The sequence below is a fragment of the Euprymna scolopes genome, chromosome 12 (genome assembly GCF_053919585.1).
Source record: "Euprymna scolopes isolate OS-2025 chromosome 12, ASM5391958v1, whole genome shotgun sequence".
Lineage (NCBI taxonomy): Eukaryota > Metazoa > Mollusca > Cephalopoda > Sepiida > Sepiolidae > Euprymna > Euprymna scolopes.
The window spans coordinates 85,841,195-85,867,233 of record NC_136493.1 but is presented as its reverse complement, the minus strand read 5'-3'; the positions used below and the strand labels follow the sequence as shown (position 1 = coordinate 85,867,233).

At 30.2% G+C, this 26,039-nt stretch overlaps 2 protein-coding genes across 4 annotated transcripts in view; one reads left to right on the top strand and one right to left on the bottom strand.

Moving 5' to 3' along the window:
* Positions 1–16,693, top strand: part of LOC145291391 (uncharacterized) — a 75,250-nt gene extending 58,557 nt beyond the window's left edge. For all 3 annotated transcript variants that reach the window (XM_080137183.1, XM_080137185.1, XM_080137184.1), the window contains exons 3-8: positions 796–1,374; positions 5,307–5,448; positions 10,784–10,957; positions 11,874–12,044; positions 13,059–13,378; positions 16,452–16,693. In XM_080137183.1, coding sequence (XP_079993309.1) covers positions 796–1,374; positions 5,307–5,448; positions 10,784–10,957; positions 11,874–12,044; positions 13,059–13,378; positions 16,452–16,629 — 1,564 coding nt within the window. In that variant the 3' untranslated portion in view covers positions 16,630–16,693. The remainder of the gene's footprint in view (positions 1–795; positions 1,375–5,306; positions 5,449–10,783; positions 10,958–11,873; positions 12,045–13,058; positions 13,379–16,451) is intronic.
* Positions 16,694–18,908: 2,215 nt separating this feature from the next.
* Positions 18,909–20,958, bottom strand: LOC145291619 (uncharacterized). The gene is made up of 2 exons (XM_080137694.1): positions 20,492–20,958; positions 18,909–20,369 (listed from the first exon to the last, which is right to left on the bottom strand). The coding sequence occupies exon 2, from the start codon at positions 20,094–20,096 to the stop codon at positions 19,287–19,289; it is 810 nt and encodes a 269-aa protein (XP_079993820.1). The 5' UTR covers positions 20,097–20,369; positions 20,492–20,958; the 3' UTR covers positions 18,909–19,286.
* Between the last annotated feature and the right edge of the window lie 5,081 nt (positions 20,959–26,039).

Genomic DNA, 26,039 nt, shown 5'->3' with positions numbered 1-26,039 from the left:
ATATATACACACTGATTTCATGTTTTTTAAAAAATATTACTTGGGTATCATCAGCTTGAATCGAAACCAAGACATTTAGTGCTCCATCTGCGTTCCCTACCATTTGAGCTATCGACAGATGGATAAGAAAGATTTAAAATTAAATCACTTCTAGCTATGATTGAATTTGGACATGTGCAAAACTAATAGAAATATGTCGGCAAGTTGGAGTAAACATTTTGCATTTTTTATGTTTTTATCATGTTAAAAACACTTTGCGGCATATTAATAGAAAGAATATTCTTTTACACAGTAATAATCTAAGCATTGCAATTCATAAATTATGAGATATTAGAACTTGTATTTCAACTTGCCAACATATTTCTGGACGTGTTATTCATCCATCCAAACAAAGATTTTACTCCTTCGTTATAAACCATCCTTGGTGTATGATTACTATTTCCTGTTAATTTCGGTGTTTTGTAATCAGTAGTTTAAGAGTTTATCGGTTAATTATTTTCACACACATCTACCTTTTTTTTTTTATATGGATAAACCTAAATTAATTTTGGTGGATTTAATTTTTTTATTAAATTTTTGCATTTTTTGTTTCCATAAATTTTCAATTCAAAAAGAAAAATTAAATAAATGTATTATTTTTATTTTATTAAACTTGCATTGATACCAGAAACACAGACCTACACAAAATGGTCACATAATTTTGTTAATATCAAGATAAAATGTAGTTTGGTTAAATTTCCCTTCTACTTTAATGTGAAAAAAATTTTTTTTTTTTTTTTGATTTTCTAATTGCAGGAGACAAACATTGGCTTCATTTGAAAGCAAAAAAATCATGGATTCTCGCAGTCGGATGTCACTTGCAGCCAATTTTCAACCAAGAACTGACCTAAAAGATTTGAATTCTAATAAAAAGAAACCGAAAATAATCAACCCTGTGAAAGCGATCTCTGCTACAAAAGAGAACATGCCAACCTCTGCAAAACTTGTTTCAACTTCCAGATTCCGTGATGTTCCCAGCAGGACAGATTCTAATCTTACAAGGCGCAAAACTTTGGACCCTAATTTCAAAAGGAGGTTACCAAAAGATACTCCTGCCACTAAGAAGGAGCCAGTCACTAACTCGGCAATTTGTAAATCTCCAATCAAGAAAGAAATTACATTACAGAAGGAGTTAAAATCCTTGTTAATGTCAACCAACTTTGGAACACCAAACACTGTAAAAATTCCCAAAATCAGAAATAAAAAAGTCTTGCAAGACTCTTGTCAGAATGGAGAAAATGTGCAGAAAACTAAACGACGTTCTGTGAAATTTCTAACTCCTGAACACACAAGTAAACCATACTCTCACAGTCAATTCAAAAGTCTTGATGAAAGGTAAGTTTTATCCATTTTCATTAATAACAAACTTTAATTTGGACACACTATATTTTATCAGCTTTAAATCTGCAAATGTAAAAATGCATATTTTTTCATGCTGTTTTAATATCTCAGAATTTATGAATTGCAATACTTAGATTATTACAATGTAAAAGAATATTCTTTCTATTAAGAATATGTTGCAAAGTGTTTTTAACATGATATAAACAAAAATTGTTGCTTTAGTACTTTGAAGAGTTTATTTTTTACATCACTAGAAATAAAATTTAAGAAACTGATGCTAAAATCTGTATGGGGTGGAATTGTTATGCAAGTTGAATATTCTGAGGTCTGAATATAAATAGCTTATCAGAACTATTTGTTAATTTTATAAAAATAAATTTTATCAGTCAATATCCAAGTTTTTAAATGTAATACATACATTGCGAAATTTGTCTCATTTCAAAATATCAGATCTTAGCTACTTTTAGTAGTGGAGACTATTGCATTTCTTACCAAATAAATTGGATGTCATGACCAGAAATTTAAACCAAAAGCTTGAGAGCTGATGTACCAACTGACCTATTTGGTCTTATATATATATATATATATATATATATAGAGAGAGAGAGAGAGAGAGAGCTTAAGCTTTGGTATAATGTCATTTAATTTTCCTTAAAAAAAAAAAATAACTCAAGAAAAAAAATTTGTGCTTTACTTTCATTTTGAAAGTCAATTAAAGTTTATATGTAACAAAGATTTTTGAAAAATAAACATGACAAATTGTAGTGTATTTTTAATCTCTACTTTGGAATTTACTGTGTATTTCACTCTGGAATTAATTTGAATAATTGATCATTTTTTTCTAAGGTATTTTAGAATGGATTTTGTTTCTGAAGGAATTTTTTTATTTTTTATTCATTTATTTTTTTTACATTGTTGTTGATTTGGGTTTTTTGGTAAGGCACCTGTGAAATTTTTTTTCTTTTTTTTATGATAGTTATTTTAAAAAGATTTAATGGTTCATTGTATAACTTGAAATGAACACTTCCTTAAAACACCTGTAAACAACTAAAATATCTTTATGTATGTTCTTTATTTTGAAGATAATTTAAAAATGATTTAAATCATCAAGACACACAGAGAAAAAACTATATTCCACTGAATTTTGAGCTATAAGTTGTGATATCTATAACTAATTCATTAGGAGTTCTCTATATAATCTAATTTGTGTGTGTGTGTGTGTGTGTATATATATATATATATATATATATATATATCTGGTTTAATCTTCTAATATACTAGCTCTCCATACCTAGCATTGCACAGGTGGCTTTAAATAATCTTTTCTAGTTATTTAAATTTAACTCTTTAAATCTTTTTATTCTATTAATGGCAATTTTATGATTGCAAAGTTTTAGATAAAAATAAAAACTGTCAACTCGAGATAAAAAAAGAAAAGGATTACTAAACCTGAGAATATCGAGTTTCAAGACATTTGTCACATCTATGAATGATAGAAATTGATGTATTTCATTGATAAATATTCGGACCATGGAGAAATAAAATTGATGTTTTTACAACCAAAAGGATTCTCCATCACATCTAAATATTTTACTTAAAAATTTTTATATTAACCTTGTTGGTGTAATGACAAACACTAGAAGAGCATATCAACTTTTTAAAAAAATAGAGCTAGAAAATGTATTAAATATTTTAGTAAAGAGAATTTGTTGAAAATAAAAATTATACACAAACAATATTTGCATCAAATTTTCATTTTCCATTTAAACATTTGTTTCAACTGACATATTTACATTACTTTTGTGTTAAATGAAAACAAATCGAATATCACAACTCTTTGGTATTTTAATTTTTTAAATTGGTGAAACAATTTATTAAAAATTCTGGTCAGAACAGAATGTGATAAAAAAAAATTCTGTATAGGCATTAAAAATTTTGTTGTTGTTTTGTGTTAAATATCAATAAGAAATCATTTCTGTTTAAAATCTAGTTAGTATTATATATGTAAACTTGAGGGGGGAAAAAAAAACATGATGGTGAATAAGCAGTCACATGATGTCCGGTCAAATTCTGTCACCATTTTGTTTTCATTTTTCTTATCCTTGTAATGTTAACATATTTAAAGCATGCTTTTTTTTCTCAAATGTACATGTGTAATGCTAACTGCATTTTAAACATAAATGATTATTCATTTAATATTTAACAAAAACATTAAAATATTTTTAATGCATACGCAAATTTTTTTTTTCTCTTATTTTGTTCGTGCTACGATCTTTAACGCTTATCTAAGTTGATTTTTTTGAGAATTTAATGTATTAAAAATCAGCTGAATTTTATTGATGATAAAACGTACATGCTTTCTATAGTCAATTTTTATTCACTTTTTCAATATGTATTTTTATTATATCACTTTTATACATAAAACAATCTGTTTATTATATTGAATCATGCAAATGAAAGGCAGAAATGTTTTTTTTTTTTTTTTTTTTCTCCCCAAAAATCTACTTGATCATCATTTAAACACGAATAACATTTGTTAATTTTATGAGCATGTTATTTATTTAAATGTTATTCAACATTAAAATAATTTTATTAAGATATACAACTTAACCCGAAATATCAAAATTTGATCATATGCTCAGACACCAAAATTTATGAAATTAGGGTTATGTCAGTGAAACACTTACAGCAAAGCTGGTGTTACCAAATCAGGTTGCCTGAAGATAACGACTTCCTGACCAAAAATAGTTGACATTAAATAACCTTCACAGAATAACAATTGTGTGGTAGGTTTGGTTTTTTAAATCTTATCAAATTTTAACTGTAAGAAGAAAAAAATTTTTTTTAATTTCTATTCAATATTTAGAATTCCAATTAATTAATTTGAAAATCTCAATTAAATATCTCTTTATTCTTGAACCGACATCTTGCTGCCCAAATCCCTACATAGTGCCCCAGTAGTTGCTGACCCTGATAGTAGCCCCCTACACCAAAGTGGCAATGTACCTTGTTTGGGGTGAAAATGTAATTAAAAAAAAAAAAAAAGAAAAAAAAAAAAAAACTTATTTATCCGTTTTTTTGGTGTAATTCATAGTGCTCAATATTCTGCGTAGAACGGGTAGTAACCCAAAAGTGAGATTACATAAAAAAACAAAATTTTTCTTCTAAAGGTGAGGGGGGTACAATTAGTTTTAGTAGTGCTTTGGTGGCACAAATGTTACACTATCTAAAATCTTTTTTAATGGCCCTGTGAGTATGAATATAATGGAAATATACAAACCAAATCCTCTTCAGTAGTTCACCTGGTTGTAAACCCCAGAAAATTTTCTTATATGTTCATTCTTTTACCATTAATGAAACTATCCAATTTTTAAAAATATTCAGCACTCATGCTATTTTAACGTTATTGGGTAATTTCTTTAAAAAAAAATGATCATTACGTTAAGAAAAATGACAATTGTGTAGTAGGTTTGGTTTTTTTTAAATCTTATCAAATTTTAACTGTAAGAAGAAAAATGTTTATTTTTAATTTCTATTCAATATTTAGAATTCCAATTAATTAATTTGAAAATCTCAATTAAATATCTCTTTATTCTACTCTCTGATAAATTAATTCCAAGAATTGAGATCTTTTTATGAGTTTAATAATTTGTCTTAGCTTACACTTAATTTTTCATAACTTTTGTTGGTTCACATATCTAATAAATATAAAATTATGTTTTGATAATCCAGCCTGGTGAATAAATAGAAAAAAGGATCCAAGTGTAGTATTCTAATGTTGCACTTCATTTTTTTGGTCTTGGTTAGTGGATGAGAAATCCTTCATGACTGATACATTTTTTTATTTTTGTTACTAACAATAGTACCCTATTATTTAATGAAGATTTCTCCTTGCATGTTTTTTTTGTTTTTTTTTTTTTCCTTAGGGACAAAATGAATGAGTGGTTGCGAAAAAGAGGCAAAGCTCCAGTAACCAACCGACACAGTTCATGTTTTTGTAAGAAGGTTGATCAGCAGGATTGTCCACATGGTAAAAGGATATTTACCGAAGAAGAAATAATGATGCAGGTGAACCAACAATCTCTTTCTTCTCATATGAATCGCGCAACCATGTAGCATAATTACACTCATTGGATCATGTTTTGTTTCAGCATCAAATCATACATGTGCATGAAGTATGCTCAAGTATTCTTCATCAATGTTCGTGCATTCATAATAAATGGGCAAAACTGTAAAAGTGAATCTTGCATAAATAACTCTGTAAGTATGGGCGCTAGTTCTGGTTGAAGCTTTTTGAGCACTATAATTGGAATGCCGTCAGGGCCAGTTGCTTCATTGGAATCAAGGCTTTTGATTAGCTTGGCAACATCATTTACAGATATTTGTATGTCACATAGTGTGTTTTCAGATATACGGGGAAATACTAGGGGTTAGTGGCCTTGGTCGTAAAGGGTAGAATTAGCTGCAAAGATCTTGGCAAAGAGTTTAATTTTGTCTGATGCTGACGAGATTAACTCGGGTCCATTGATGATAGTTGGGATAGAGCACACTTCTGTTCAGGATTCTGTTTGCTATTTGCACTAACTGATGGGACCCAAGACGCTGCTCAGCTACTTTGGACTTGACGGACTAAGCATACAACTCTTTTGCATTCTTTATTACTTTTTTATAGAGGTTGCGGTGGTCCTGAAAGCGACTTTAGTCTCAGTACATCTATTACGTTGGAAGCAATGGAAAAAGTGATTTGTGTGCAATGGCAACAGTACATTCTGGAGAGAACCACAGCTGGCTGTTAGGTTTTTGCTGGAACTTTTTGAGGATATGAAACTGTCTGTACCTACAATTAACCATTCTATCAGGTCTGATACTATAGAGGACACATCCTTTTTAAACAGGGAATGCAGAGGTAGATCTGATATAAATGTGCAGAAGCTATCCCAGTCAGCCATAGAGTATCGATATACTGTACAGTTGAGAGATACGTCTAAGGACCTATTACATTTTGTTTTTATCTTAACTGATACAACAGAGTGGTCTGAAGATCCCAGTGGAGATAGAACGGAAGGTGAACATAGCTCAGGGCAAGTTGTGAGAAAAAGGTCTAGGAGACTTGCATACTGGCCGTCGGTGTTGGGGACATGGGTGGGTTCATGAACAATGAGTGAGGTCATAAGCAATGGAGAAATTGTGACGGAACCTCCCCTCATCATTGGTCTTGTTTGATTGGGTTAACCATTCCACATTGTGAACATTGAAGTCTCCACAAACGTGAATGTTTGCTGAGGGGTATGCAGACAGGACGTGGTCAATTTTCTCAGATATGCTTTTAAAAATAGCAACTGTACTGTTATGGGCGTGATAGAGTGCAAATATGTGTGAGCAAGTGCAACCCGGAAGCACATTTTGGGTAAATTAGGATCTTCTCTGGAGATGTCCCTGCCACATGGAAAGTCATTTTAAATGTAGGCACATACTCCATGCCTATGCCGATCTTGGGGGTGGGATTTAGAGGTTAAGTTAGAGAATTCTTTAATTACGAACATATCTAGGGAAGTAGTTGGTCTAATGCCAGTTTCACTTAGGAATAATAGATCTGGTTTTCTCTCCTCTAATAGTTTGAACCTCTGGAAGGTTGGAACGTAAACCCCTGGTGTTGAAGGAAACATGGTAGTGGGAGTCTACGTTGAAAGTTGGAGATCTGGGTTTGATAGAGTATTTTTTCTGGGAACCTTTCATGATTGGGATTTGTGGAATAGGTCGACAGACTTGCTTTGAGCAGGGCAGTAAGGGAAAAAGAAACAAAGAATTTTTTTTTGTTTTTTTTGTAGCATATGATAAGGTAAAGCCGTAACTAATATGGCATCGAGAGGCCCCACCAGAACCTACTGCATGGTCCAGAATCCATTCACCAAATGGCAATACAGCAGCCCCAGTACTTTGCACCTGCTGATAGGACAGCCTCTTTAGTAGTTAATCCAAGGTTCGGGTCCCTGACTATCAGGCAGATAACGTCAGCCCAATTAAAACGTTTACCTCCAGCACCCTTGCTAGTGACATGGCCACAAAAATAGACAAAGAAACAGAATTTCCAGCATCACTGGCAACTGTTCACACAAAATACTGCCAACCTAGTAAACAGCTTATTCTTCTCCCTTTGTCAGAAAAATCACTCATTGAAAAAAAATGAGTACTGAGAGACAAATAAAGAGAAGTGAGAGTAACGAGAACTGCCGATAACACATCCACAATGCATTGTCTACTCTCCATTAAAAAATAGGATTAAAGGGACTTATTATTATTTACTTCGTATAAGTCCATAGCTCTAATTTGGAACTAAAGAAGATACCTTCTTCCCCTCCCATATTTACGCATGAGTTTATATAGTGAAATCAACATGACATTGTTAGTCAAAATTTTTTTTTTTTAATAGTCTACATACATTTGCATTTTTAAGTACTAACTGAAATAAACTTATATTAAACAAAATAAAATAAACTAGTATAAAAGAATTTAGCACAAAACCGGTAGGGATTATCTTGTGTTTAAATATTCTCCCCCAAACATGTATACTGAAGAAAGAAAGCTCTACATAGATGGCATTGAATTTTAGCCTCTTGGTCATTAAGAAAATATAAACAAAATAAAATAAAGAAATAAATATTTACCTTACTAGTACAAAGGTATTATTTATTTTTTTCTCAACTATTCCAAGAGCTAGCTTCAACACAGTAAACTTCTTCCTACGAGGCATGGTTTTTGGGTGGGTCAGTCGGTGAGAGAGAGAAAGAGAGCAAGACTTCTGCTTTATATCTATAGAGAAAATAAAACAAACCTAAAAAGAGTGAAATCTTTCTTTTTTTTTTTTTTTTTTTTTTTTTTTAATAGTCTACATACATTTGCATTTTAAGTACTAACTGAAATAAACTTATATTAAACAAAATGCATTTTCGGTAAGTTTTTGTAACGACCCCCCCCCCCCCCCCCCCGATTTCTAAACGTTGTTCATACCGTGTTTCTGTTAAGAATTTTTTAATGGAATTTGGAAATTAGTCAAAAGAGATGTCATTTTTAATAATTTCAAGTGTCCGAAATTCATTTGACCACTCGTTTTTTTTGTTTTTTTTTTTTGTTTTTTTTTGTGTTAAAAAAAAGATTTCAAAATGGTGAGTATTGAAAATTTTGAAAAAAATATTTCTTCGGACACTCACTATTAAATAAAACAATCTTTTTACTATTTTTATTTGTTAAAAAGATGATTGGACAGTGCTTTCTCTAGTGGTACGTAGCAATTTAAAAACATAATATCCGAAAAAATCGTTATGAATTTGTATCAAGACTTCTCTAGTATTAGTGATAGTAGCAGCATCAGCAGCAGTGATAACATGGCGTAAACAGACGTTTTGTTTTTGTTATTTTTATTCCACATCGATTTTTTTTTTTTTTTTTTTTTTTTTTTTTTTAATTGAAAATCTGGTTATAAAAAAAATTTCTTACATGTTTAGTTAGAGCTATTTTGTTATCAACCATACAAATATTTAAAAAAATTGGGTAGTAGTAAATTTTAAAATATTTTAACAAGCGAAAAATGTGAAATTTGATGTTTTGGTTCACGTGTACGATTGCGAACGGTAACACACTTCTAATTTTCGTCCCTTAAAAAATGTTTTCAGTGAATTATTATCGAATGGAAACTAATCTACCCGATTATTAAATTATTAAAAAAATCAATATTTAAATATTTATAGGAGGTGCTCAGTTAAAAAATAACAACGGTAGGAAAGGACATGAAATGTAATTAAAAATCAAAATTACATTAATTCAAATTTTTTTAACAATTTGCCAGCTTTAGCAAAAACTTGTTTCTTTTTTTATATTTAAATAGAATTTAAACACTTGATATTTTTCCAAGTATCATGTTTTCTGTTAGAGGGACGTCACTTTTTTAAATAACATTTATTTTTGTCTGTTTGTCATAATTCTTGTAAAGTTTCACAATGAGTATCAAACACCCTCTTAAAAAAAAAAAACAAAAAAAAACGCTTAATTCTATGTCTAATCCTAGGTATGAGTGGCAAGCCGCCTAAAACCTTTAACCTTAACAATAACGCTAAATACAAGTGGCAAACTTCCTCTGTGAGCTTATATAAACATTAAAAAAAAAAGCATAAAAACGTTTGAAGAAAAGTGCACATGATTAAAAAAAAAAATTGGTCAACTGTCCTAAAATGCTAGGATCGTCTTGAAATGGTGAATTATTTTACATTTATGTGAAACCAACCCCCACTCTAAATTCTAAAATTGTTTTTGTTTTGTTTCTATCAAGTCTTCAGGATGTTCACACATAATTTTCCTTAGCCCTATCATTAACCCAAAGTCAGAGTGGCAACCTCCCTACCTTCTCATAATTGCACAAAGACCCTCTTAAAACCATGCATAATCGCCTTTTAGAAAAAAAAACAAAAAAAACACCCAGGATTTATCTATCATAGGAAAGGGGGGGTAACTGCCCTAAAACGCTCAAATGATTCAAAATGGGAAATCATTTTACATTAAATTCTAAAATAATTTTTGTTTATCTTTTATTAAAGTTTTTCAAGTTGTTCACATGCAATTGTCTATAAAGGTAGTCATATTTTGGCGAGATGATCAGATGGGGAGGACTAACAGAAGGTATTAATCTACAATAATACCAAAGAAATCTTCCAATATATTCATTTTTAACCAATCCTAGATTTCGATTTCAGTTTTTGACACATAAAATGCATTACAACTAAACTTTGAGTTCTTTAACTTTTCTTTTAATGAATACATGGCATTTTTAAGCAATCACAGCATATTTATGTGCATTTACTGCAGATTATTTGGAAACCATTCATTTCTGGAGATTTTCAGTAACATATTCAGATTCCTTGCACAAAAATACACTTATATGGCAAATTTCATTGCTTAGTTTTGTGTTTTAACAAAGATATAGCATTTTTACTGAAAAATTAGTGCAAAAAATGTGACAAAACGCATATGGTCTTAAAAAGGGAAAATATCCAAACACGCAGGGCATTAATATAGTCATAACTTCCTTGATTTTAATTAGATTTAAAAAATTTGAAAAGATTCTTTCTTAGCTTATCAAGCTCTTTCTATATATACCAATATTTAAATATTTTAAGTCATTTAAATTTTTTCATGTGCATTGCTATTTATAAAATAACTTATGTTCATTATATTTATTTGATAATTTCCTTCCATTTCAAAAAACAAATTCCATAGGAATGTCTTCACTTTATAAATCTCAAGTATTTTTATGTGCAACTTAATTTTATGCCATTTACATTTAAGATTTTGAATTTATCAAATAAAATGCAAAAAAAAAAAACATTTAAATATTTGTGTTTTGATTTTCCAGAAACAAATGCTTGATAATGAAAAATGCAAACTTCCTGAATGTAATCAAGCCAGTCCTAAAAAGTGTGAAGTTCCACAAACATTTGACAACTGTTTACCTAAAATAGAAACACCTGATGATATACAAAAGCAATTGGATCCTGCCATTCAAGAATGTTCTATTCTTTTAGATGCCGTAAGTATTTTTGAATGTATGCTAAGCTATACTGAATTGTTATACAACTTGTTTCATCTCAACTCGACCATTGTACAATTTCATCTTGACTTGTTAAATTCACTAATAGATTTTCTTACCACACACAACTTTTGAGTTGGAAAACTTTTTTTAATATTTGCTTATTTATAAGCAGCATTAGAAACATCAATTTGTAAATTTTTTTTTTTTTTTTTAACCTATAAAATGCATAAACATTATCTTTAACAAATTTTTTAAATATATGAATTTTGATTATAGGTATGCCAATACAATTAAAATTCTTAAATTGTTTGAAATGAAATATTGATTTCTCTTGTTTTAAAGGTATAATTCAGGCTGACATTGATGAAAACCATCTATCTTTTAACTCATTAACATTTTACAACAACATTCTTAATTTGAAAATACGTTTAAAAAAAAAAAAAAAACCTGATCCAGATTTTTTTTTTAATTTATTTATTTATAATGCAAATTTTTAGCTGCTCATGTTCCTTCCTTTGTGATACGGACATTTTTTTTTTTTTCATTGTTGAGATCTAACAGTGTTGCTAAAGATTGCCAGTTTCTACTGTTCTTGTTGAAGAAATTGCTTTTTAATGTGCAACAGTCACAATATGAGATGTGCTGGCACACATATACAAATATTGAAATCAATTTTACCATAGTGGAAGATTTAGCATAATGAAAACTTTAAATCTGTTAAGAAACCAGATAACACAAAGCAGGATTATTTTTTAAATAAATGAATTTTTATTTATTTTTTTAATTCAAAATTTTCGACTCCGTGAGCCTTCTCAAAATTTTAAATGAATAAATTTTGTGTCTAATTGTTTCTATTCAAGTAAACAAGTTTACGTCTGTGTATTTTGTAGCTAAATAAAATTCATCTTTACAGGGTTGTCCGCCACATAACATCTTACAATGGCTTGAAGAAATACAAGAACGTTTACCAGCCGCAATGAAGTCTGCAGAGTTTTGGTTGTTGAAAGCTCGTGTCTATGCAATTAATAAAGACATGGATAATCTCCTTGAAGTATTTAGCAGTGCAATGCAGCACGGAGCTACAGTAAGTTTGATTCAAAAAAATATTTATTCTTTACGCATATTTAAAATCTTGTTTAGCCGAAAGAGATTTCAATTATTAAATCACTGGATTTAATGGAATTCATTCATTTGTTGGAAGGCATTTTCACTTGATCAGATGATTAAACACTGTATATTGAAATACTGTACTGTCAGATTGAAAGTACATTTTCGTGCTCTTGGACTTTAAACATATGAAATCTGCATTGGAATTTATGGTCTTGATGAGTTAATATCCTACTAATCTGGAATAATGAGCAATACTCATACTAGTCATAAGATGATTTGAGGGTGATGGTTATGGTTAAGTGGTTACTAACACACTGATAACCCGGGTGTTCCAAGTTCGAATCTAGTTTGCTCCATAAAAAGATGTTCATGAAACATAGACTTTGACCTTGTGTTTAATCGCCTAGGGTTGAAGTAAATGAGATAATCAGTGATTTTCTTAACACATCCATATTTAAGCTTTATTTTATCTTTAGATAATTCTATTTCTTACTGTGCAGTCTTAAATTTTTTTATTCACTATTAAAGCATTTATTGAAATAAAATATAGAGAGACTTTTAATAAAATTTTTATAATTGTAAACCTGATTATATTTCAAATTCTTTTCCTCTAAGCCCTTCACCTAGGAAACTGGGTGAATACAACTAGTGACATATATAATACCAATTCTTTTTTCCTTTTAGATTTCCACTTTTTTACCCACGATCCAATTAATAAATTATCTGTAATCTAATGAAACTGTTTTACATTACACTTCCAATTAATCTTTCTTTAAGGAATGGGGTCAATTAAAGTTTAAGAATCCTCAACAGATTTGGGAAACAACAGGATCAGTTTGCTGTTAAAAGGTGTTGACTAAAAGCTATTTCTCTGCTGCAGTCCTTAAATCCAAATCGACCCAAAGAATGTTTGTAATTTAATAACAATTATGTGGATGTGTATTGAAGATGATCGTTAATTTTTTTTTTTTTTTTTTTTTTTCTGCAGCCAATTGAAATCATTGCTCGTTCAATGCCACAGATTATAAAGGATGTGATTGCATCTTCTAATGAAGCTAAAAATGCCGAATCCTATGCTGCTCTTGAAGAGGGGCATGAATTAACTGATGCAGATGAAATAAATGACAATTATTCGGTATACAGTCCTTCTCAAACTCCAATTAAAGGTTGGGATAGCATCTTTGACTATGATACTATTGATATGGAAATGAAAACCCCTTTGCTTCCAAGTACTCCGGACATAATGAAGATCACTGCCTCTTCTACTATTAAGTATTCACTCAAGAAAACAACTCCATTCAAAAAAAGGTAAGACTTTGAATATTTAAGCTACCAACTAATTGATATTATAACTAAATTTGGAGATAGTTATTGTTTGAAAATATTTCTATATTAAAATTCAAGTCTTCTGTGAAATCTTATAAATCTGAAATTATACCTGATGCAAGTTTTTTAATTAGTTGCAAAATATTTCATTTAAAATTTATAAAATGGATATATATATATATATATATATATATATATATATATGATCCTTCAGATTGGCTTGCTGAGGTGGTCTAAATATGTGTCAGTTCTAGTAGTACTTTTAAGAGGGTTGTTGGGTTGACCTCAGATTTACGCCACGGTGTTAAGTATACTCCACTCTGTGTTATCACTCAAATATGATGGACTTCTGATGATATGACCTTTTAGATTTAACATTTTTAATTGTTTAGTTTAAAAAAAAAAAAAAAAAATTGATGCAAACACAGCCTGTGAGGAATATGTGTACTTTCACAAAATTTTAATGCGTAGCATAAAAGATATGAGTGGAGAATACATTAGAAACTGATTATGGCAATCAATAAGTGGCTAAGAAGAATCATTAACTTTGATGCCTCTGGAGTCTGTCCAAAAGATTGACCTAGGAAGAAATAAAATGATAACATCAAGCAAGACTTGAAACATCATAGGTTAACAGGAACTCTGTAAATTAGAATTTACAAATTTATTATTTGACTAGGAATACAAATTGAAAACATATTTTTAAAAATATTTTCTCGGCCAATAGGAGCATACAGGATTTTTCTCTCGTCGGGCAGCCAATAATAGTTTTTCACTTAGATTTTTCCAATGGAAAAATGTCTACCACAATTTTAGGATGGCATCTTCACATTTGGAATTTACCTTTCAACCACTTGCATTATCACAATTTCTATTGGACTATTTCATTTGAATCTTTTCATCTGATTAATCAACATTTTCTTTGGATTGTACCACATTTTTCAACTTCATCAAGCCTGGACTTCCTTTGGAATATATAACATTTCTGCATCATTATCAACTTTCATACAAATATGACTTTTTTTTTTTTTTTTTTTTACTAATTTGTAGTTTTCAGTTTGTGTTGACCAGCAAAATTTATAGCTTGCTCATGAATATTATTTTGCTAACTACTTTCCTCTGAGGATAAGAGCTATTCTTTGAAACTCCATGGAATAAGGAAAATTTAAGTTTTCAATTTGTATTCCTTGTCAAATAATAAATTTGTAAATTCTAATTTAGAGTTTAAATTCAATTTCTTATAACAATGCTCTATTTCAAATATTGAATATTTTCATCTGGTTATGATTGCCTTATAAATATTAATATTTATACTTCAAGTTTATAGAATTATTCAATTTGTAAATTTGGTAAAGTTTTTTTTAATTTATTTATATATATATATATATATATATATATATATATATATATATATACGTTTGCCACTTCAATAATTTGCTGTGCACATAGATGGCTCTTTAATTCAGCTTTAGTCTTATCTGAATAATTAAAAATATAAAAAAAATGCAAATGGAAAGGTAGTATATAAGTAATAGTAAAAAGAAAACACGGATCTTTAAGAAATAATGGGGATCATCAAAGAAGAATAGACAAAAAAGGAAAAGAAAGGGAAGAAAGGTAAAGAATGTAGGAATGGGGGGGGGTAGAAAAAGCAAATAAAGGATACAGAAATACATATAATAAGCAAAAAATTATATGTATATAATAAAGTAGTAGTAAAAAAAAAAAAAAAAACCCTGAAAGAAAAGGAAGGAAAATCCAAACTTTAAGAAATCCATAGTAAAGTCCTTAAAATATTCAAAAGTTTATAATAGTCTAAGTAAAATCCTTAGAATGTAGTTCTAGAGAGAGAAAAAATTATATATAATTGTAACAAAAAACATAACACATTTTTCCAAATTTAAATATTTTTCTACTACAATAATGTTTTAAAATGTTCACACATATCCTTTCATATATATATATATATATATAGTGCAAAGTTTTGAGATACATTGAGCTTAACTCAAAATTAACGGTGAATGGTTTTAAAATAACAATCTATACCCGTTAAACAAACTTTAAAAAAAAATATATATGTATATATAAATAAAGATTCTTTAAATGGAGACTTATCGATATAATAAAAAGCTTGATATGCAGGTGAAGCTTAAATGCAAGAGGAAAAGATATTAGAAAAATATAGACTGTTGCGTATAGATTTATTTATTAATTTGAAACAAGGGAGTACAATACAGGGCATAGAGGTTATCAAAGCTTTTTATGCAAGGCATTTTGAAACCTAATGCTTCTCAATGTCTATACAAGATCCCCTAATATGCCTATTGCTAGACATTGCATCCCTATTTTTGTTACCTAGCAACTCCCCCTCCTCTTCTGATGAGAAGCATTAGGCTTTGAAATGGCTGGCATAAAAAGCTTTTATAACCCCTACACCCTGTATTGAAATAAGGCAATGTCTTATTTCAAATCGATGAATGAATCTATCTGCAACAGGATATATTTTTCTGTTATCAATATCTTTTCATCTTAATAATTTGAGTTGAGTATTATCTTCTTAAATTTTTTTAGATGAGGATTGATTATTCGAATTCAGATTCTTTGGACTATTGTTCTCATTTTAAGTGTTATTTTCACAATACTTCGATCGATGTAACCTCTCACCTTCTTCAGGTGTATCTTGTTGAACTCTGGAATCCATATGGAATTTAAAACAAAACCCTTTATTTAATTATATTTTGAGCGTCGCACGCACTGAGGATTCAACCTTCAACCTCTAGAAGAGTGCAACTTACAACTTAATTTTACCAAATGCTTTATCCATTATGCCATGGATCCTTGAACAACATATGAGTTGAGTATTTTTTACAAAGTTTAACAATCGTTAATTGTTATTAAATGCATCTTAAAGTAATTTTTACTGCAGTGTTTTTAAAAATCCAGCCAGCAAAATTTTGTTTGGAAGTTTTCATACCATCTGTATAATTCTAGATTTGCCTTAACTTAAACCATTCATTTTTGTATTTGTTCATTTATTTTTTTTGTTTTTCCTCAGAATTAACAACCATGATGATTCTGCTGTAATTGTTACACCTGTACGTCGATCAACTCGCAAATGCATGGGAAGAAAATCCTTTGGTGATTCTGTAATTAATTCTTTAGAGGAACTTTCCCTTTCTGACAAAAGAAATCTTCTCTTAAAATCAAATACTGCCTTAGAGAACTTTAACTAGCTCCACTATTTTCATTTCTTTAGGGTTTTTTTTCTTTACTGTTCAGAGATAGTCATTCCCCAAATCCTCTTATATGAAACTTTTTTAACCTCATTGTTAATCTTACAAAAAAAAGCAAGCACTCCTCGAAAATCTTTTAAACTTTTGACATCTAAAAACAATATTTTCTGCTTTTCATATTTCTCCAGATTTCTTTAAGTTTCAATTCAATCTGTAAACTTAATTTTTTTTTTTTTTTTTTTTTTTTTTTTTTTTTAAATATTTATTTAATTTTATTGATTTTATTTGATAAATAAGAAACTTCTGCTTCATAATTATATGCAGACATGGATTTACTCCCCCTCCCTAAAAAGTCCAACGGCAATGATACAATATTTAAAAAATTATAACAATTGCTACGTTTTTATGTTATACATGGAATTCATTTCATTATTTCTGTCTCTGTAAAAAGAAATCTTTTTGTTATACATTTTGCATTTTCTTTGAAAACTTTAGTTCTGTTAAGTGTATTTTATGAATAATAAAAACGTATTCTTAAAACATTTGTTCTGTTTTCCATTTTATTTTTTTCAAAAGAATACAAGAAAGCAAACAATTCAAGCAAACTACATCCACCTCTTATAAGAAAGCTTGTTTTTCTTTGCAAATGTTTTCATATTAGCCAAACTAAAATGAGCTTAGGATATTTCAATGGAGTTCAAAACAAAAAGTTAAATTGTGGACAGATTTTGGTGGCATAATAGTTATTCTGTTAATATTGAATCTATACATTTATTTTGTGTTCTTGGTTCTGCTGGTCTTATAAGCCAAGAACTTCTACCAATCTGTGAATATAATTATCATAAGTGACAGTTCTATAGCTAAAATGCTATTATCTTTAAATCTATTTTAAAATCAGCACTGGTAAAATGATCAACTTATTTTTTCTCACTTTTTTATATATCGAACCAATTGCAGAGAAATTGAGACACAGTCTGTAGATAGAAATGTCAGTAAGAAGGAAAAGTAGAATTTAAAAAGAAATGTTTACATTCTAAAGTATTTTTCCTAGAATTCTTTTCTATAGCTGAACAAATTCTTTTTAATTCTTGACTTTTTGATTTTCTTTGATAGACATTTGTGCATCTAAAATTTGTAAGTTAATATTTTCAAACATTTCTTTAGACTTCATGAAATTTATTTTTCTATCTTAATGCGTCTTTTTTTTTTTTACTCAATCAGGGACATTAGACCCATTTACAACAAAGAAACTTGTGTACTGACTTACAATATTTTAGTACTGAACCATTAGGGCAGGTTGATTTGCAACTTTTTTCAGAAAATCAACAAGGCACTGGTGATGATAGTAGGGGTTTGATGTAAAAAGAACGCATACCAAAAATTAGATTCCTATCTTGAAAGGAAAATTGAGCATTTAATTTTAAAAATCATGACGGAAAATGCTGAAAAATCCTTAATTTTCATAGCATTTTACACGAAACTGACTTTGAATTTCTACTATTTTCATAAAAAATTTAATTAAAATTGATATATTTATATGAAATACATTGAAAGAAAAATAAATACATGAATTTTAATTATGAATCACAACTAGCAAAATATCTCAACCTTTACTGCATGTATTAAACAAAAACTGTAAGAAAAGGCTAATTAGCGACTAAGTCTCTTAAATTTCATAATTCAAAAAGATATGTGAAGATGTACTACACAATATAACAACTTGATACAAGTTAGAGAACCATGTATTTTAATTTTTTATTAAACATAATAAGAACTATGTTATAATAGAACTAAATTGTTCTGTGTAATTTCCTTTTGAGGAAAATGAAGGTCTAATTTGGTGGCACAATGATTTTGTAGTTATGTGTCTTTCTTGCTTCCTGCCCATGTACAACTTGTGAAGCTTCTGTTGTTAATTTCACAGCTCTTTCCACTCCTTGTGAGTGGGCGGTTAAGTTAATTTAGGAAATTCTAGTTTTGTTCCTGTCATAGACAATTTTACAAGTTCTTCACTTGTAAAACATTCTGTAAGTGCAGGTTCGCAAACTCCAGTTTGAGAAAGATCAATCAAATATGACCAATGTGTGGCTGCAAAATTGATAGCAGTAATTTTTTTCAGTCTTTTTTTTTTTTTTTTTTTTTTCTTTTTTTTTGGTGGTTCACCATTTCTGAAAAAAGAAAAAAAAAACATTTTTGTGATGCAATATGAATAAATCTGACTATTGTTTGGGTAAATTGAGATAATAAAATTTAATGGATGAATATTTACTTACCTAATGGACAAAATCTTTTTAATGGCCTCTTCTCTCACTTCCAATTCATCTGAATTTATCATCGAAATTATCATATTTTCCGGAAGTAGTGCAAAAGCACTATATTTTAAACTGTTAAAAACAGTATTTTGAATTTCAGTTAATTGTTGTTTTGTGCTCTGAATTAGATTAAAAATATACTGTTGGTTAAAAAAATTATTGTCAGTTTTGATTTCGAACCAACTAACTGCATACACTTGGATGATAAATTTGACCAGAATGTTTAATTTATCATGGAGTGTTTGAGGATAGACACCACTGGTCCATAAACACATTAACCGTATAGGTAATGTTAGCCATCTTGCTTGATTCAAAGGCCCAATTTTCCAAGCTGCATATCTTGGATTAACTTCTTGGGAAATGCCAACAGCATGCTCCAAAAAGTAGCCTCTGTTCTCCACTTAAATTACTTGTTACTTCTGTCAGATGATGATGATCTAGAGGGCCATTAATTTTTGGAAATTCTACTTGAGGCAAATCTTGATAATTATTGATACAAAGTTTCCCCAAAGGACCAGTAAATGTTGTTGGGCTTCTTGTTGTTCCATCAATTGATTTAAAAATTTCTCTAAATGGCAGTTCATTTTGATGAAGTGAACAGCCAATAGTATGTAATTTTTTATTAATTTTTTTTTCAAGAGCTGTAATAAGTCCTGCTTCACAGCCAGTGTTTGTACTGGTATTATCAACCAAAATTGCCTTAACAGTATCCACACTGTTATATTCTGTTAAAACTGCAGCAACATCTTCAGCTAAGAGAACACCAGTTGCCCCCAGATTCGGTATCACTCTATGGGTAAGATATTTGCTCTCCGTTCCTGTTTCTCTGGTGAAAGTGAAGTGGCATTCTGCTCCTTTGATTTTCACTATCTTTTTCTTACCATTTTCATCCACAACTTCTTTGTATTGTAAAGTGTCCTTATCAATTCTACAGTCAATTCCAACACAAAGTAGATTTTCATTTTGATGGACATGCTGCAAATTACTGGATAGTTTTATTCTAGCTTTTTCTCTATCAATTTTGGATTTATCTAAAATTATGTCCTTCAAATTTAATTTTGGGTGAATAAGGCCCATATGTTTAAGGTCCAGCAGAAAGGCATTAGCTAGACATGCACCAAGATTGGAAGATACATCACCTCTGATAACTTCCATAGAATATCTTGGGATTTTTAAAAGGCTGTAAGGTCCCTTTAGCTGTCTTCCTGGATCAAAACTGTCATTGTTGTTCCTTCACTAGAAGATGACTATCGAAATATTTGTGGAAGCTTGTTCCTGTCTTTCGTTCTGCCTCTCTAGTTTATCCACTTTAGCAGACTTTTGGTATTTTTTTTATAGCATCTTTATCGATAGGTCCTAGTTGATAATGACCTTTTGGCCCTTTTTTTCTCTCTGGTCTTTTAAGTATGCTCTGTCCTCTAGTGGAACCTGAAAATTGCAAAATGTGCATGTTTAATAATAGATTCAGAATAAATAATAAATACAAATATTATTTTATTTTCCACAAAAAGGGAACATAATTGCAGGTGAAACTATAAAATTAATCTTACCTTCTTGTTAGGAGGACAAGTGCAGACTGTGCCTTGTTTGACAATTTTCTGTCTTGCACTTTACTGCAAAGTCATCACATCTCAAGACAGGAAGTTTACAGCTACAAGATATATACAACAGTCTGTCTAGCTGGTCCTTCATTTTTTTCACTTTGGTTACTGAAAGAAATTTCCTGTCAATCTGTTTGGCGTTCTTATAGCAAAATATATTTATGTTCTTTCCTATATAACGTTCCCTTAACAAGGGCAATTGTGGATTGACTGCTTGCCAAATACTAATTATTTCCTTGGCAATTAACTTAGAGATCTGATTATATTTTAAGTTGGGATAACTGTTTTCGAGGAAATAACTAAACTGGATGACTTGTCGTAAAGTTGGGGGTGCTGTTTCATCCAAACGACAAGGTGGACCAGCAAATCTTTGTGAACCACGGGTTAAAACCGAACGTCATGCTTTTACTGACATTTTAAATCTGAAAAGTAAAATAAATAAATGGATTATAACTGAAGGAAATTGTTTTAGGCTATATTCCAGTTTCAAAAAATAAGTGCTAGTAATAAGAAGTAATGAAAAACTTTGTAGAGTTGAATTAGATGTATTGAAGAGACAGGATCAGACCAAACCAGATCATAGTAGTGTTTAGTTTAGACATTTTTTTAACAGACTTTAGCCCCTCCTTCGATAACATGAATTTATCCATAAAGTGATTCATTTTTGCTGTAGCCATGCCATTTTAAACAAGTGTTTAGTGTTTGAAAAACCGGTGCTTGTGCATATGTTACCATGCTATTTTTAATGGTATTTTCAAGTTAAATTTAATTTTTACGATATTTGTTTATTGAATTGTTAGGTGAAAGTACAAAATGGTTACAACCCCCCCCCCCGTGTTAATAATGGCTTTCTAAATAAAGTCATTTCAGCACAATACCATTCATGAACGAGTACCGAAAAACCTTATCTACTCGTATTAACCTTTATATGTTATTTAATTTTAAAACTATAATTTTCGAAAAATACTGCTTTAAAAACAATTACTCTCTAAAAATAAAAGAAATAAAAAATTTGCCACTAATTTTCTGCAAAGTAATTTTTTATTGAGTAGAAAAACTTAAAAATTTACCTGGTTATGTTTTGTAAAGAATGTGTAGAAGAAAATTGGGTGTTTATGCATTTTTAGTACTGTGCTATTTTTAAGCAGTTTTTTGGGGGGTTAAATTCAAGTTCCACGCTATCTTTTATATATATATATATATATATATATATATATATTAAATTGTTAGGTGGAAGCACAGAATAATTATAAAACACCGTCCCCTCATGTTAAGAATGGCTTTCAGAATATTAACGTTATTTCAGCACGGTACCAAAAATGCACAAGTACCTAAAATTGTATGGTACATTTTTTTTTTTTTTTTTTTTTAATATAAAACAGGAATATTACCGTATTTTTAATAAAACCTTCAAAAAGAATTCGATGTGAAATCGAAAAACAAATTACAGAAGTAAAAAGTTAACTTACAACAACGGGAAAAATTTCTTCAGCGAATAAAACAAATACGTTTAAATTCACGGCAGACACTTGAAATATGATAATATATATTTTAAACAAGCCTTTTTAGTTTCTCCTCTCGACATAATTTGGTCTTTAGCCTAAAATTGTAAATTATCTCAATTAAAAGATAAACAAACGTCAATTTTCAATAGCAATAACAAGCATGTGAAATACCACGGTGAAATCTAAGATGTCCCCGCCCAAAAAAGTTCCTGAAATGAAAAACCAAACTTCAGTCGCTATTATTTTAAAAACACAATTTTATCTTTACAATAAATATTTATTTTATTAATTCATTATCCTCACTCATTTTATTTAAAATGTAGTTAAAAACATATTCTAAATAATGATTCCATTTTCTTAACGATGCGGATTGTTTTGATGACGGGACGTACTTGACAATTCACCAAAAAACATTTAATAGCTGCAATTTTTCAACTTTTAAAGTCGTTTCCTCAAGCGAAGATAATGATTTTGAAAAAAATATTTTGTGTGGGTATTTTTTATGTCAAACCCCAACTATCATCACATGTGCATCACCGGGGTTCCAAAATCGACCTGCCCTACTGAACCATTAGGGAATGGAGTTCTTAGACCTGATTGGCAACCTTACTACATCTGGAGATTCTAACAAGAATGTTTTGCAAACGTACAATTTTCTTAGGAGTAAATAGGCTCTGTCTATTGCCTGGAATTGTACGCCAAATTTGTCTATTAATCAGGTGCAGAGATACCATCACAGGAGCACATCAACGATACTTAGTGTTTCTCCACCACCCAACGGAGTAATTCGTCCCTGGTTGAGAACCACTGCTGTAGACTTTGCAAACAGATGTGGTTTGCTATATTATCCCATTGTAATGCTTTACTTGATTGTTTTGTATGGACTGTAAACCACTAAATAATTCCAAGCTTCACTTTTTTTTTTTTTTTTTTTTTTTTTTACATTGAAAAATGTAGGTCATTCTTTTGACAGAAATGACTGATCTGTCTCGATGAATAGATGTCGGTATTCTGAATAGACCGAAAATGTTTTCTTTTCAAACGGTCAATGACTATTTGAAAGGTCAATTTCTTGCAGGGAAATGCCAATAGAAATCTGTTAAATTCTTTGACTCTCATTAAGATATAACTTTTTTTTTTTTTTTTTTTTTTTTTTAACTTTTATGCTAAGGTAGCCTTCAAATCTCCCACATGATTTTTTTATTTTTTTATTTATTTTTTTATTTATTTTTTATTTTAAAATAAAAACGGTTTTATTTCACAGCATACAGGACAGGGTTTTGTCATTATTTTTCTTGTTCACTTAATGAAATTTTTCGTCCTAGAAAATCGTCTATTCGTGTTATTTCGGGGTGATACAAGGAATTTTGAATTTGGATTATTTATATTACTGTTCTCATCTTGGATGTTATTCTCACAACTTTTAGGCTAATGTAACCTTTGACCTTCTTCAGGTGCATTTTGTAGAACTCTGCGATCTTCATCTAGCAATACCCATCAGCCATAAAACGCTTTGGATGAACACAAATTTCGAGGTAGTTCTATTAAAATAGTCATATTTTTAAAACCAAAGCACTCAAAATACCGCCATTTTGTTTGGAAATGAATATCCTTTCATATGCAGTAGTAAATAATAATCTACATGATGTATTTGAAGAGTTTGGAGCAAATTAAGTGATAAAAATCTTAACGCTATGAAAATGGTGTTTTTTTTTTGTTTTTTTTTTTTTTCTTAATCCTTGTTTGTTACCATTCCTTTATTTGGCAACCTATCCAGGGAGATATTACTTTCAATCTTTTTTAGATTACAAAATAAACTGGCCTGTTCCTTTTAATTGTTGTCTTAAAAATAAAATATCAACATGGCGAGTATCGAACATTTGGTTCTTTGTTATAATAGGGAAAATCAAAATATAGAATTTCAAGTAAAACTAATGTTATCTACTTAATTGTCATGTCACAGTAATGGACATATCCAAAAATTAAAGAAAAATGGTAAGTAGAAAATTAATTATTAATGAAAAATTTTTAAAGAAATTAATGAAGTAGATCCTTATGCCATACCTTCCAGAAGGTATGGCATAAGGATCTACTTCACAAGATTTCCAGCTACGGTATAACTGGAAATGTTTTCTCAATCATTAAATCATTTCTGTCCGATAGGCTCATAAGAGTAGTGGTAGATGGACAAAAATCGGAGGCCTCCAATATAAATGCTGGAGTCCCTCAGGGGTCAATCCTGGGCCCAACTCTCTTCCTGATCTACATCAATGACCTCCCTAAACACATACTTAAATCATTCTTTGACATCTATGCTGATGACACGACCATCTCCCTCCTCTGATCTCGAGCGTGTGATTCAGTGGGGGAAGACGTGGCTGGTTACCTTTAATGCATCTAAAACCAAACTCCTATCCTTACATCATCAATGCTCTGATCCCCATCTGGCATCAATTGAAATGGGTGGCTCTCGTCTGGGAGATGCCCCATGTTTTGACAAGCTTCTGGGTTTGATCTTTACTCCTGATCTGAAATGGAACACGTACATCAAGTCTGTTGCCAAGGTCGCTGGAAAGATGGTGGGATCCTTCTACCGCTCCAGAAGATATCTCACTACTGATGCAATTCTCTATCTATATAAAAACCAAGTACGTCCAAGGATGGAATACTGCTGCCATATCTGGGTAGGAGCTGCTAAAAACAGCCTATCCTGCCTTGACAGAGTACAAAATAGACTTTGTGGCTTAGTGGGGAATGTCCTTTTCTCTACCCTGCAACCTCTCTCCCACAGAAGAGACGTTGCGAGCCTGTCTTTGTTTTATCGTTATTTCCATGGCAGGTGCTCGTCTGAACTCCAATCTCTGGTCCCCCCTCGCCAATCTTTCACGAAAAACACCCGTCTAGCTGAATCCACTGTGAAAAATTTCCCCCACTCTATATCTGTGCCTAAATCAAAACGCGGATTCCATGAACAAAGCTTCTTTCTTAGAACTGCACGCCTGTGGAACTCTGTTCCGTCTGCCTTCTTCCCTCTGGACTACAACTTGGATGTCTTCAAGTCCAATGTTAGCAAATTCCTAATGAACCGCCCCCCCCCTTAATTAAACACTTCATCAAATCTCCACACTAACGTAATGTACTTGCAATAACCCTTATCCCTGAGTGACTTCCGGGCCTTGATAAGTGGTGATCACTGTAAAAAAAAAAAAAAAAAAAAAAAAAAAAAAATTAGCAAAAATTAAGCTTTGCTGAATTGTCCAAAGATTTTCAGTTTTCAGAAAATAATCACCTTCCTTTTGTTATGATTCAAATTCTCTGGTTACTTTTTTTGCAAAACTCAATTTTCATTAATTGTTTTCATTAATAATTAATTTTCTACTTTATCATTTTTTGTAATTGTTTAATGTCTTCATTATTGTGACATGAAAATTTAAGTAGATACCATTGATTTTACTTGAAATTCAATATTTCAATTTTTGAATTTCGCTCTAATAATAAAGAAACACTGAAAATTTTATAAAATTTATTTTTCGTGCCTCAACTAGTAAGTGAAACAGTCCTTTTTTTTTCTCTCTTTTTATTCATTAAAATTATAATTGTATGCTGTTTACTATTTTTGTAGTACCACTTCTATCCAAAAAATATTAGCTTCATTTCAGCAAAAGTCCAGAAATTTGGGTGCTATATTATAATGACGAAAAATATTGAATTTCAAATAAAACAAATGGTACTTACGTAATTGTCATGTCACAAAATAGTAACGTATCCAAAAATTACAGAAAACAGTAAGGCAGAAAATTAATTATTACTGAAAACTGTTTTTGGTAAAGTTTAGATGGAGAATAAGTTTTGTCCAACATTTTGAATTGCATTTGTCACATGATGTAAGCGACAGAACTTAATTATCTCCCTTGTCAACTTACCTCTTTTTTTTAATAAGTGTAATATAGTGATTTTACTTCCTTTTTCATCAATAATTGTTTTTCTATCTT